At 42.3% G+C, this 14845-nt stretch overlaps 1 protein-coding gene across 1 annotated transcript in view; it reads left to right on the forward strand.

Moving 5' to 3' along the window:
• Positions 1-14276: 14276 nt before the first annotated feature.
• LOC112105052 (arylacetamide deacetylase-like 4) overlaps positions 14277-14845 on the forward strand; it is a 5129-nt gene continuing 4560 nt past the window's right edge. The window contains exon 1 of the mRNA XM_026659929.1: positions 14277-14459. Coding sequence (XP_026515714.1) covers positions 14277-14459 — 183 coding nt within the window. The remainder of the gene's footprint in view (positions 14460-14845) is intronic.

The following is a 14845-nucleotide window of genomic DNA, read 5'->3' on the forward strand; positions in this document are numbered from 1 at the left end:
AGTGGTGTGCCGAGTCTTCATTTATTCACTCTAATTTAAGGTTTTGCGTGCCGGTTATACATTTTAACGTTTTTAGAAGGTCTCTTTCTATAAGTCTATAATATAGAACTAAACTATTGTTGTATGTAAAATAAATAAGGTTTTTAAAATGTTTAAGAAGCTTCATTTAAAATTAAATTAAAATGCAGAGCCCTCTGGACAGGTGGCAAGGGCCCTGGCAGTGTGAGTGTCACTGAAAATCAGCTCACGTGCCGCATTCGGCACGCGTGCCAGAGGTTGCCTGCCCCTGGATAGATTATGAGCTCTTTAGGGAAGGGTCTGTCTTTTTACAATATGAACGTACAGTGCCTAGCTTGGGTTCTTACTCCCCACTAGGAAGCACTGATACAGTACTCCTGCTACTAGAGGAAGGAGAGAAGTCTCTGGTATGTTGGAAGACTGCTTATGAGAATTCATACAGAATTGTAAGCGATTCTGATATATCATGATGATAGGGTATAAAAAGATAGATAGACATAATGTCAAAGCAAGGTAAAAACAATAAAAGATCCATTATGCAAGTTTCCTCCATTCCTAATTAATAGCTGTGTTCAGATATATAATGTGATTAGCATACATTTTCACAACCTTATGAGCACATCTAGAAGGACAGAAGGAGGGAATTTTTAATACCATAATTACATTAATCTAATTGTTGAGACACTTCAGAAGTCATAGTGCTGGGAAAGTCAAATCAAAGTCAGTTGCCTGGCTCCATTCTTCTCAGCAAAGTGAAACTGAGTTGTCTTCTGCATTCTTGACATCAGTAGTAGACATTGCTTGCTGCTTTCTCTGGTTGGCGGTGTGGGCAGTTCATAATGATCTCTTCAAATCAGAAATCCCTCCTGGAGTTGCTGAGCCGCTGAAGCTCAGAATCTTTCACGGGCTGTTGTCTACTCCATTTGGTCTGGTAAATGTACCTGGTTTGAAACTGGGATTTCACTTTGGTTTTGAGACAGAGGTGAGGGCTGGAGTTTGTAAGTCAGTCATATGGGAACATCTCAGCATGATTAGTTCTTCAAGATGAAAAGAAGGAGCTGATAAGGATGAGCTCTGTCCAACTGTTTACTAATACAAAGCTTTTCACTTGTATAATATCTTTAATCTGAGGATCTAAGTAATTATATGTTTCCCATTATTGTAGTATCTGAGCGCCTTCCAGGTTTTTAAAACAGCAAAAACACGCTCGCTCTCTCTCCCTTCCCTCTCTGCAGGAGAAACAGCTTGATTAGTTTATAGGTTTTTGTTCTTTGCTTTGTGTATATGTGTTTGTTTAAAGAAATGGTGGAGAGAAAGCCAAATTAAAAAAAAAAAACAGAGTTTTGCTCATTTAGTTCTAAATGGGGTGAGGTTTGCTATCATTCTGATTTCTTGTGGAAGCAAGTTCCATAATCTACTTCCTATATTAGTTTAGTTCTAATTCCTGCATTAACAAGCCTCCCAGTGTAGGTCAATGTTTTATTGTTACAGTGTATTGTAGATTTTAGAGGAGGACATGATTACGGAGAGAGAAGTGATCTTGCTGGTCACGACTATGGGCCAGGTCTTAGAATATCAGGACAGAGACCTTGACTCAACTCTGAATTCAGTGGGGAGCTACTACGTAGAATGGAGTTTCAGGGAGGCCAAATCATTCATGGCAACTTACTTGCATCGCTAACCAGATGGACAGTTGAAGCTTTATCAAGGTGTGCGCCTTCATTCCTACACACGATAGGGCAAATTCTCTACTGATGTATACTGGAGCAGAGAACTGACTTGGAATAATCAAGGGTTCGTGGTGATTAGATACTCAACACAATTAGCATTAATAACACGGGGAAAGTAACGCCAACCAAAATAGGGAAAGAACAGGTTAAATAAAGACTGTTGAGGTACGTTAGATGTATTCAAGTCTGGAGGGACTCCCAAAAAGCAAATCCTCAGCCAATTATCCCTGGAGTAAACTATCAGTAGACAACATTTTTGTGTAGTCTACATGAAACTAAGTGTCTGCTATGATAAATCTGGGTCCCCTGTCCCAGACTTTTTACAGGTGCCAACTTAGTAGACCCCAAAGGGTCAAAGGACTCTGGTGCCATCTATAAACAACAGAGTAAATGGTGCCAGTTTCTCAGCACCAGAATGACAAGAGAGACCCACTTTATGCCTTTCTCCTGAACCTGTGGTGCAGCATCCCCAATGCTGGACTGCCACGGATAGAGTTGATGGTGCTAGAAAATCTAAGGTGCCATAACTTTGACACCTGACTCAGCCACTTGCAGCTCATTAGAGTTGATGATGCTGAAAAGCTGACACCAAAGTAGGTTGATCCGGGTACTTTGGTGTCATGTCTACAGTTCCAGAACCTCAGCACCAAAGAAGGTCAAGCTAGAAGGATGCAGGGAGCTCAGTGCTTTATCAACAGTGAGGAAGCCCTGGCATCAGATTAGGCTAGCCAATTCAGATCCGGGAAATTTGGTGCCATGACCAGCGTGCCAAAACTTTGACATTGGGTTCAGCCAGCGGGATAAGACTGGGGATCTAGTCATCGCATAAGCCAGGAAATGAGCCACTGAATCTAGTGGATCTCTAAAGTTGATGCTGGATTTACAGATTGCCAAACTTAGTTAACAGGGTGAGACTGCCCTTCCCATCTATGCAGGTCCAGATGTTACTTATGCTGCACAGGTACCACTTTGTTCTTTTAAATAAAGAAACCTCTAGTGACTGATGATCTAGCTAATTAAAAGAAAAAATAGCTCTGAAAGGGCTGAAGAATAAAACAATGAGGGAAGCATTGATGACACTGCATGGGATACTGCTGTACTTTCAGTGGTTAAGAAGGAATTCAAGGGTGGTTGGACCCTATTTCCTCTTTTATATCCTTGGAATCCTCTGTAAAGGGAGGGACAATTGGCCCCCAAAGACCCTGGTCTCTAGAAGATTCTGCAGCTTTAACTTGTAGACAATCACAGAGGTGGTTGAAGCTGCTGGCTCTGCTTAACCAGTTGCCCGGTGCTCCCCCGTCCCCTATTTCTCCCTTACGGTGTTTCCGATTTTCACCAACACCAGTAGGGTTTTAGCCACTGATACCTAGAATATTCCCCGAAATTTTGGAATTGATCAGATGCAGCCAGCAGATGTCACTGCAGGACCACATTAAGTGACAAGCTTTTATTAGCCACAGAATAATTTGAAGCAATGTTTCTAGCCAAGTTCCCAGGGCAGAATGTGGGTGCACCACAGGCAATGTGGAAGGGTAATAACCACTTTAGTTTTCAGTCTTTGCCCTGTTTTAGAAGAGCTCTATTTTAAAAAGTTTTCCATTTTTATTGGTAATTGTACAGCATCTACAGCTGTGCTAAATGTTTAATCGAAAACATACAAAAGACAATGCCCTGTGTGGAACCGCTCTTCCTTTTTCAAACAACCTTAACCCAGGAGGACAATGGATCCAGATGCAGAATGTCCTGCTATTTCAATCTCAGTGTGGAGAGAGCTCACACGTGCTCCAATACTACAGTGATGAGTGTCAGTATAAGAACAAAGATAGACGAAGACAGATCGATGCAAAGCTACTGAGAAAACAGTGGAGAAAAAAGTTTGTTATTTTTCAAATCTGTTTATCATTCAAATTGCATGTTGGCAACGTTTCTGAGCAGCTGGACCACTGAACCGAAAATGGAAAACATTTCCCACAGATTATTTTTCATCAAAATTTTGTTTTGACGGGACTTTTCCAACCAGCTTTACTCCTACAGTTTTTGGAGCCGACTCTCATATATGCTCTTTCTTGTCACCTAGGAAGCAGCCAGGGTATGCAAATTTTACACGATCCCCATCATGACTTGGACCACTTCTGTGCCTGGTCTAAATTACATCCCTGGTGCTGACAGAACATCTCACAAGTTCTCTGCCATTTAGCTTAGATGCAGTAATGAATGTTCGGATACTAAGAATTGTGTTTATCTGGAGGATCTACTACCTCTCATTACCTGGAACACACAGGAAAATGCCTTAATCACAGTCCCAGAGCTACAAGTATCTTTTGCTTTAAATATAAACCAGCCAGGCAATTTGCACTGCTGTGGTATGAAGCTGGATACCTTAAATAGTTGTCGGCTGCTTCATAAGCTTGAATGCTGAACAGATAATTACCTGGTTGAGACACCTGAGAAAGAATCCTTTAAGACACCCTCTTGAAATTCAGGCTCTGCAGAAGGTATCAATAAACATCCTGTATTCATAGGCCCATAAAAGTTAGAGATGGGAAATACTTTATTAGTCCATAATGGCACAGAAAAGGACTATGACCTGGATTCACAAAGGCATTGTGAAGCTGAGCTTCGCAAGAACTATCTCTGAGATACCTAGAAAATCACAGGAACATGAGGATTCACAAAGGCTGAGCCAGGTGCCTAGGATTCCCTATACAATAAATGAGGAGATATAGGCAGGGCTGGCTCTAGGCACCAGCGTTCCAAGCATGTGCTTGGGGCGGCACTTTTCAAGGGGCGGCACTCCCATTTTTTGTTTTGCTTTGGCACTCCGGCCCCATTTTTTTCTTTTTTCTTTTTTTTTTTTTTGCTTGGGGCGGCAAAAAACCTGGAGCTGGCCCCGGATATAGGCACCTTCAACTACAATTCACAAAAGCCAGAATGCTAGGTGGGAAGCCGCCTGAGCTAGCCAATGGGAGATGTGCTAAACTACACCCCACTCACAGAGATAGGTGCATAAGCCTGCGCTTCAGAGAGATGGTAGAAATTCACATGCGGGACCCCCTCTCCTGGAGTCAGGTGGATTAGGCGCATAAGCCCCTTCTTCTGAGAGTGAACTAGGCAACTGCCTAACTCCACACAAAATGGCAGGTGGTGCTACCACTCACCTTCTAACCCAGTGGTTAGAGCACTCACCTGGGATGTTAGCAGTTCCTCCAACCAGATTTTGAATGAGAATTGGTCCTGTAGGCAGCCTCTAAGCTGCCGCACACGATTTAGGTTGAGGAATGCCTACCTTCGTGGTTTGCTAAGCTCGCTGGGGCTTAGGGTATCGGGTCACCCAGAATGAGGCTGCAGTGAGCATGCTCAGAAGCAGAAACGTAGGTACCAAGGGAACTTTTACCTTGAAAATTTAGGTGCTGAGTGACTTTAGGCAACTACAGCATTTGGAGGAAGTTTTGTGAATCACAGTGAAACCTAAAATTGGGATTTAGGTGCCTAAACCCAGATTTAGGCACCTAAATAATGTTGAGAATCTGGGCCTAATGAGTTCCTGATAGTACATTTGTTAGTGTTTTGTCCAGTCTAGTTCTGAATGTCTTATAGCCTTGGGGGTTCCACCACTGCCCTTTTGAGACTATTTTAAAGGCCCAATAGATCTCCTTGTCAGGAAGTGTTTCCTGACTTAGTCACCCTAATTTACTTCTTTGTATTGACATCTCCCTTGTTCTACCCTACATATTTTCTCTGTCGTCTTGGTGTTTTACACCTTTCAGTGCTTGTAGACTGTTAACATGTGCTTCCTTGGTTGGGGCTTAACTAAGCTCTCCTCAGTTCGCTGTTTTAATCATTCCTCATTCAGCCATTTTTGTTGCTCTTCACTGACCTCCCTCCAGTTAGTCAGCATTTTGCTGGTATTGAAGATTCTAGAGCAGAATTCAATATTCCAGAGGGCTTTAGATGCCCTAGAACTGCCTGGAGAAAAAGCAACCGTCACATCCTTAGTCTACGATGTGATGCTTTGCTTCTAGCACTCAGAATTGCACTGAACTTTTTTTGCTGCCCCATCACATTGGTCACTCTTGTCTAATTTGCTGCCCACTGTCTTGGCGAAGTCTTTTTCAGTCCTACTCCTTTCCAGCTTTCTTTGGGTTGTCATTGAACATCTGTTTCCGATTATTTTTCTCCGAGCTAACAACTCTGCATTTTTCCCCAACTTGAATCTCATGTTGTTATTTTCTGCCCATGTTTCCAATCTCACAAGGTTCTTTTGTATCATTGTCCTAGCTGCATAGTATTTCCCTGCTCAGTTCTATGAATTCCAATAACATGCAGTTTATGTCATGTTGGCAATCTATACTCCTGGCTGCATGAGTGTGAATTTTATACATGGGACAACAGGCACCCACCCACATATAGTAATAGTTAATGCAGTCTCATTGCACCTACTCTCCTCCTTTGCTCCTATCTGACATTCAATCAACTATAAACTCTTTGGGATAGGGACCATCTTCTCTTCTGTTTGTATATGCCCTAGCACAATGAGACCCCAATACAGATGGAGGCCTTCAGGCACAACCTGTACACAGCAAAGAGTCCTGTGGCACCTTATAGACGAACCTGTACACAAATAATCAACAAGACTAAGCAGTAAATAATAAAAAGGTCTCTCCAGTGAACATGTACATTAGTGGTTTGTCTTCTAGTGCATATGATTGTAGTAAGATAGCTGGCAATGCTGGGGCCTCTCATGACGGCTGATGTTTTTTCTTAAAGCTTCAGCTCCAGGAGTCATGTGATTGTGTGAGAATCTCAGCTTTCATTAAAAAGAAGAAAAAAACAAAAACAAAAAAAAACAGAAAATAGCCAGGGGCTAGCCCTTGTGGTTGTAGAGAAAAAGCTTAAAAAACATGAACCTCAAAGGCTCAATACTCAAAAGGCAAATCAGAAATGCAAACTTATTTTTTTAAAACCTCCTGATTTTTAAGCCAGTTGCATGACCTTATAAGGCCTGACTTATGATTTTTGAACATTTGGGGCTGGTGATGCTGGGGCCAAAGCATGCTGTAGGTTGCCTCTACTGATTTGTAAAGTTCCACTAGAAACTTTGGGGAAGAAGAACCACAGCTTGGTAGCTTGCCACCACAGAGCTACAACTGCTATTAATTCCTGGCGATGCCTTCACTCCACAGGTGAGAAATAACACTTGCTTTATTATTAAGCAACAGACCATGGGGATGAATCTATTGATACTTATGGCCCTTCAATCATCTTGATACAGGTCAGCTGGACCATGAAACCGATCTTCCCAGATTCACATTAGGTGCAGCAGGTGATAGAGTGGTGGTGTTACAGTCTTTGCATCAGAAATACTTGCTTTGACACCTGGCCGTGGAATAAGTGAAGCTTCTTTCCAGCCAAGCCTTAGCCGCCATATTGGCATATTGAAGATCCGGCACATGGAGTGAAACCCGAGTGCTATGCCGGCAGCTATCCCCATAACTATGTGACCTGTACGCCATCGTGAAAGCAAGTGAAAGAGTGAAACTCTGGCACACTGCAACCAACAACGCAGGAAAAAAACTGGCTAGGCCAGTTAAAAACCAGCCAGGTGGCAACCTGGTCCCAAACCTGTTCAGAGGCCACCCTGAGATCAGGGGCCTTGGACAAGTGCCTGGAGTGCACATTGGTTAATCAGGGCCCGATCGACACTCAGTTATTTCACCTCTGAGCATTTTAGCAGAAGCATCAAGCTATTGTACTTCTCCAACAGTGAGGGACAGCGTGTCAGACGTGAGGCACAGGGTAGCGGTCCGGCTAGTGGCTGTAACTGTTTGCTGGAGAAGAGAATTAAGAGTCCAACCCTCCTCTCCAAATGTAAAGTTGGCCCCACCTGTGCCCAAAACAGGAAGGAAAAAAGATGTTTCCCTCCCAAGAAGAAAATGCCTCAACTGCCTCCTGCTTATTTAAAAACCTATTGGACTTTCATGTCTTTGTGCCACATAATTCTGACGCGTCTATCCATGATTTAGTTCTAATAGGCTGACTAGGACGTTGGGCTTTAAGCCTGACCCTTAGAAGTCAGCAGGCCCATCCCACGGATATTGTAAATGCAGAGTTTCCAGCTCCACAGATACGATTCCTCTTTAACAGCAACGACCACCAGCCCGTTTAACAATAATGTAGCGTTTCACAATGTCAAAGCATAAATAGGAATATTTTCTGCTTGAAGGGCAGATTTCTACATAAAGGGATCTTCTACATTATAAAGTTGCTCTATGTCAAGGGAGAAGCAGTGTGTGTGTGGGGGGGGTTTAAGAAGAGATTTTCTTTATTACAAATTAGCTGATGAAGTCATTGCAAATAATATCCCATCTTCCCTCATGAGAACACATCAGAAAGTCACAGGGAAAAAAAGCTTCATTCATTATGTTAAAGTTATAAAACCAACTTTGTTTTAATTTATGAGATTTACAGACTTCTGAATATTGAACATTGAGAGTTAAGATTCACAAACTCAAGCCTTGACTCTCCCCCTTGTGTTCACACCCATTTTATTCCTAATATTGATATAACAAATAGTTCAATCGCTTTTATGTTGCTAATAGACCCTATGCCAGTGGATGATAGGTACAGCACCCCTTCTTTGCCGTCTTCCCCTTGGATATCCCTCCTCCATCCCTCCCACACCTGAGGGGATGGAGGGACAACTGGCTCAGAAGCCTCCTCTACCACTAGTGTTAGAGGAATTCTTTGCCAGGATCTGTGACCAGGCTCCTGACTGATGCAAAGGGGCCATGCTTAGTAAGGAATCTGACCCTTTTGGTTTAATAATTTGCATTGTTATAGTGCTTTCTATCTGAATTTCTCAAAGTATTTTACATACATTTATTAAAACTTGCAGCATCCCTATAAGGCAGGACAGACAATGCACCTCTCAATTATTTTGACACATTTTAGAAAGGCTCTGAGCATGAAACCAGAATTCTCAGAGAGTCGCTTTATGTTACAAAAATTGGAAACTTATTTACAAAACAAGAAAGAAAAAAGCAAGCTCTGTGGTATAGTGGATATTACTGACACAAGGAGCATCGAATTAGTGGCAATCAGAAAGTATTGGATTGTATTATCTAAAGTGAGTGCAGAATCATTATGAAGTTAGCGTGTGGACGGACAATTGCTACTGCTGTCTGCATGAAGTAGGTGCTTGTTCAGTGAGGCTTATTCCAGAGAAAGCTTTAATTTTCTGCCCTGGATACAAAGACTAGGATTGATTCCTTATACCAGAAGAATAACTAGATTATTCAGTTATTCATTGCTTCAGCTACGGTAGATTTAAAACAAAACTATTTTAAAGAAGAGACTAGATGGCTCAAAAAGATGAGTAAAAGCAAAGCAGAGGTTTTTGTCTCTAGATTACGGGTTGAAATCCAGCCAAACTCTAAGAATAACCAAATCTTTCTAACTGAAAGCTAATTGGAGATCTACATGAAATGTATTGGTGATCTCAGTTTACTTCCTTTTGAATAGATGACTGTATAATAACTGGCCACTTATCACTTCCACAGCAGACCTAGTCAGAAATGAAGGAATGTATGGAGACATCTAGCCTCTGGCATAAACCGAGGCCAGCTGATGTGAAAATATGGAGAATCTACATGGACACTGGCTCATAGACTTTAAGGTCAGAAGAGACCATCATGATCATCTAGTCTGACCTCCTGCACATTGCAAGCCACCGAACCTCACCCACCCACTCCTGTAATAGATTCCTCACCTCTGGCTGAGTTACTGAAGTCCTCAAACTGTAGTTTAAAGACTTCAAGTTACAGAGAATCCACCATTTACACTAGTTTAAACTTGCAAGTGATCCACGCCCCATGGCGCAGAGGAAGGTGAAACCCCCCCAGGGCCTCTGCCAATCTGACCAGAGAAAAATTCCTTCATGATCCCAAATATGGCGATCAGTTAGACCCTGAGCATGTCAGCAAGACATACCAGCTAGTCACCTGGGAAAGAATTCTCTGTAGTAACTCAGAGCTCTCCCCATCTAGCGTCCCATCACCAGCCATTGGAGATATTTGCTGCTAGCAGTCGCAGATCACCTACATGCCATTGTAGGCAGTCTCATCATCCCATCCCCTCCATAAATTTATCAAGCTCAGTCTTTAAGCCAGTTAGGTTTTTTGCCCCCATTGCTTCGCTTGGAAGGCTGTTCCACAACTGATGGTTAGAAACCTTCACCTAATTTCAAACCTAAATTTGTTGATAGCCAGTTTATATCCATTTGTTCTTGAGTCCACATTGGCTCAACTTAAGCAACTCCTCTCCCTCCCCGGTATTTATCCTCTGATGTATTTAGAGAGAGAGAAATATCTCCCCTCAGCCTTCATTTGGTTAGGCTAAATAAGCCAAGCTCTATGAGGGGGAATACAGGTGCAGTTGCCCTGAATTATGACACACTGAATCTTACCTGGCCATTTATTGGGTCATTCATTTCAGATACATGATACCAAAATTCATCGGTTCTCATAGTACTGTCATATTCAGAAAATGCATCACAGATTTGATAATCCCTAATTTTCGAAATCAGAGGATCCATTTGTTGCGCCCTGATCACATCAGGAGGTCGATCAATCATCACCTTTGTATCATGGCAAGGTGCTGATACACAACTCCTTGGATTAACAAAAGCAGGCTCTCAAGTACAAGATCTTGTAAAGGCATTGCCTTTTCTCACATAACCCAGTGCTTTGCAAAAAAATTCAACGACAAATGTCTTATATTGATCATGCTTTCCATGCTTGCATAGTCACATGTCCCAAAATGCACCAACACTTCAGATGCCGGTGACTGCACAGGAGAATCCTTGTAATTGATTTTCAGAACATTCTCAGTTGCAGCTGTCACAAAGGGTTTCATAAATCTCAGAAGAATATCTTTGTATAGAGTCATCATTACTAGGTACAAAAGGTGACTCACCGGTGCTTCCGTTTGGAGCAGTCAGTTGACCTTGTAAAACATGGGCAGCACTGCATTGAAAAAAAAATACACCTTCATTAAAGGATATTTGGAGCTCATTGGTATTCTTATTTCCCATGTTCCAGCAGCACCTCTTTGCTCTTTTTCATCAAAGGTACTGACAAAGACGGAGTATAGCCCAGGTACCGTCAATAGATCTCTCAGCAAGTGCATTTTCACATAGGACACACTTTTCTTCACACTAGTATTGCAAAATGCAATGTATTCATTCATGATGCCACTCTTTTGACACTTCTCTGAAAGTGGTAGTAAATAAGAACATAAGAATGGCCGTACTGGGTCAGACCAATGGTCCATCCAGCCCAGTATCCTGTCTACTGACAGTGGCCAATGCCAGGTACCCCAGAGGGAGTGAACCTAACAGGCAATGATCAAGTGATCTCTCTCCTGCCATCCATCTCCACCCTCTGACAAACGGAGGCTAGGGACACCATTCCTTACCCTGGCTAATAGCCATTAATGGACTTACCCTCCATGAATTTATCTAGTTTTCTTTTAAATGCTGTTATAGTCCTAGCCTACACAACCTCCTCAGGCAAGGAGTTCCACAAGTTGACTGTGCACTGTGTGAAGAAGAACTTGCTTTTATTTGTTTTAAACCTGCTGCCCATTAATTTCATTTGGTGGCCCCTAGTTCTTGTATTATGGGAATAAGTAAATAACTTTTCCTTATCTACTTTCTCCACATCACTCATGATTTTATATAGCTCTATCATATCCCCCCTTAGTCTCCTCTTTTCCAAGCTGAAAAGTCCTAGCCTCTTTAATCTCTCCTCATATGGGACCCGTTCATGCAGCACTGCATGAAAAAAAAAAATGTTGATCAAATCCTCAACATTCATCTGTAATGAGTTCAATACGTGCTCTGCCATACAGTTCAGGTGGTAGGAGAGGCAACCCAATACCTACAGTTTATAGTTCGTTGTTTGCTTGGCTTTAATTTGAGACAATATACTATTGTGTTTACCCTGAATGTTTGCAGGGTAATACGCAACACATTTATTCCAGTCAACATCGTGTTTTGAAAGCACAACGTTGGTTGCATCAAACAATTCCTGATGTGTATTTGATGCGCAAGAAACCATATCCAAAACCTCGGTAACTGTAAGGCCAGTTTCTGGGTGTTCATACACAACCAAGATTGGAAAATACTTCTCAGACTTGTTCAAACTAGCATCCAGTGCCAAAACATTGTTTATGGCCTTCAATCACACGCTGTACATTTTCACGGGCTTTTGGTGAGATAGTCCCTGGTATAAGATGGGCCATTTTTCTGGAAACACGCATAGTGCTGAGCAATTTTGGAGTCTGGGAACATTTTCTTGAAGAAAAGTCTCACATGATCACTGCTAGCAGGAGGAATGGTATGCTCCAAAAGTAAATGTGGGTGTGGGGGAGGGATAGCTCAGTGGTTTGAACATTGGCCTGCTAAACCCAGGGTTGTGAGTTCAATCCGTGAGGGGGCCCCTTAGGGATCTGGGGCAAAAATCAGTACTTGGTCCTGCTAGTGAAAGTAGGGGACTGGACTCAATGACCTTTCAAGGTCCCTTCCAGTTCTATGAGATAGGATTATAATAATATATGGAGATATACCTATAAATAACACTTCAGCTTTGGTTACACAGTCACTCATTTTTGACCCAGCAGGTGGAGAACAAGCTACCAAAGATTTTGACTGCATTGCAGCCTTGGCACTGCTCGCTTGTTTCTCCTTAGCAACGTGTCTTGAAATATCATTGCATCCACCATGACGAACAGAAAAATCAGATCTGCAATACTTACAAAAGCAAATGTTAGCTCTTTGCTTTTTTTTTTTTTTGGGGTAGAAAATGATGCTGAGCCCCCTGCCCCCCAAGAGTCTTAAACTGACAAAGTCTTTTCACTTTTTTCTTTGGCGAAGCCTCAATGTCTTCATAAGCCCCTGCTGCTGCTGAGTCTTGACCAAAGCCAGATTAAGACAGAGTCAATGTAGGCACGTGCCTAGGGCCCATTTTGTGGGGGGCCACCCACCGTTAGCTCATGATCCCTGACTGGTCTAGTTCAGGTACTGGGGCAGCAGCCAGTCCCTGGCAGCAGCAAGGAGTAGCAGCGCCAGCTGCCCCACTACCCACTGAGGAGTAGCTCTGGTGCCCCCCATCACGACGGTGCCAGGGCCAACACTGAGTGAGTGGCATTGCGACCTGGTGCATGGCGGTCACAGCAGTAAAACATATGACAGTCACAAATACATTTAGTGGGTTCCTCTTCACTTTGGTTAGAGACGGTCTTAAAAACATAGATTCCTCCATTGAGGAATTAGTTTGGACTTGTGCCTCTTGGCCTAGATGTTTCCGGAAGAAAGCTTCAGAAAGAACCCTGTTGTGAGAAGCATCAGAAATTTGGGAGAATCTCTCAAATGTCCTACCCCACTGGTAGAAGAGGGTGCACGAATTTCCTCAGCGGAAGTAGATCTTGAAATCATGAAAGACTTGAAGAACTAAAGTAGGGTCAATGGTATTTGGGAACCTTTCTTTGCTCTGAAAAAGCATTGTATGCAGATGGATCTGGCCACAGCAATTTTACAGCCATGCAATATTTGGGGCACCTTGCCGGTGGGCCCGAAAACATTTTTTCAACGGGGCCTGAACCCGCTCTCGGCGGCCCTGGCAATATGTATGGCACAACTGTCTGATTAAAGATTTTTCTGAAGTGCGGTAGCCCTGCCGGGGAGTCTCCTGAAGAATACGAAAATCGGAGAGACTTCAGGTCTAGCTGTGTACAGTTTTCACATTGAAGCCCATATTTTACAACACCATCTATTCCAGCATAAAGGCGAATATCTATATATAAAAACTTTACATCAGCTAAGTGCTGACATATAGGTGTAACAATATACCGTGGGTAGATCTTACAGAAGCACATGACAAACACCACACCGAGTAACTGTGCTCTTACATGGATATAGCACAGTACATAAAATCTGATTACATACCTGTGTACTTTACTCATATTTACTGACAAATAGGACTATGAAACAAAGAAAGTTTATGAAAATAATCATGGAATTGAATCTGCTCTAGAGAAGTGTCTACCACTATTGTCAACGCAAATATCGGGCTTTTGGAATGTCCAAGGGTTAGTTCTGCAGTCCCACCAAGAAGTCCACCCAGAACTGAGTCATAATGAAACCAGATACAGAATAAATAGAGTTTTAGGCCCATTTTGAATGTTCATTTCTCCTGTATTTAATAAGAAATCATTAATAAAATTACACCTGAGTTTGATTGTCAGATTCTAGTTTCTTGTGTGTGTGGGTGGAGCCATCATCATGATTTATGGGAAGAGGGTGGAGAAAATTATTAATATTGCAATCTTAATCTGATTATGTATTTTGTGCTGTGTATCATCAAGGGTGCCCTGTATTGCTTAGTCTCCTGTAAGAACACTTCAGAAACGAGTACTGGGAAAATCAAATCAGAATAATTTCTCTGAGTACATCATCCTCATTCAAGTGAAATGGGGTTTGTTTCTGCTCCTTTGACATTAATAGGAGTGATTTGGATTTCTCCCTTTTTGCTACCGGTATTGTTCATTTGGGCAATTTGTTATGATCTCTTCAAATCAGAGCTGCCTCCTGGAATTGACCAGCCGCTAAAGCTTCGATTTTATCACTCGCTATTAGTTATGACTGCTGTTCTGGTAAGTTGACTTGGCTTCAACTTTTATTTTTGACTAATGGGATGGGAGTTGGAAGATCTGTAAAAAAAAAAATTTCTTAAACAGTCTAGAAACATCTGGAATATGAACTATACCAGATTAAATTACTGTAATTCTTAAAGGTAAAGACTAGAGGCTGATTTTAGAGTTTATTTATTTCGATTTTTTTCAGTGCCTCTCTCAAACTCTAGACACTTCATAATTTTTAAAACACTGCTTCACACAAAATGTTTTTAAAAAAAATCTATATTATACTTATTGAATTGTCCATAGATAGATACTCTCACAGGGCCGGCTCCAGGCACCAGGCAACCAAGCTGGTGCTTGGGGCGGCACCTGGAGGGGGGCGGCGCGGCGCTCCGGCCGCC

The sequence above is a fragment of the Terrapene carolina genome, unplaced genomic scaffold (assembly GCF_002925995.2).
Source record: "Terrapene carolina triunguis isolate 2854851 unplaced genomic scaffold, T_m_triunguis-2.0 Scaffold714, whole genome shotgun sequence".
In the NCBI taxonomy this organism is placed as follows: Eukaryota; Metazoa; Chordata; order Testudines; family Emydidae; genus Terrapene; species Terrapene triunguis.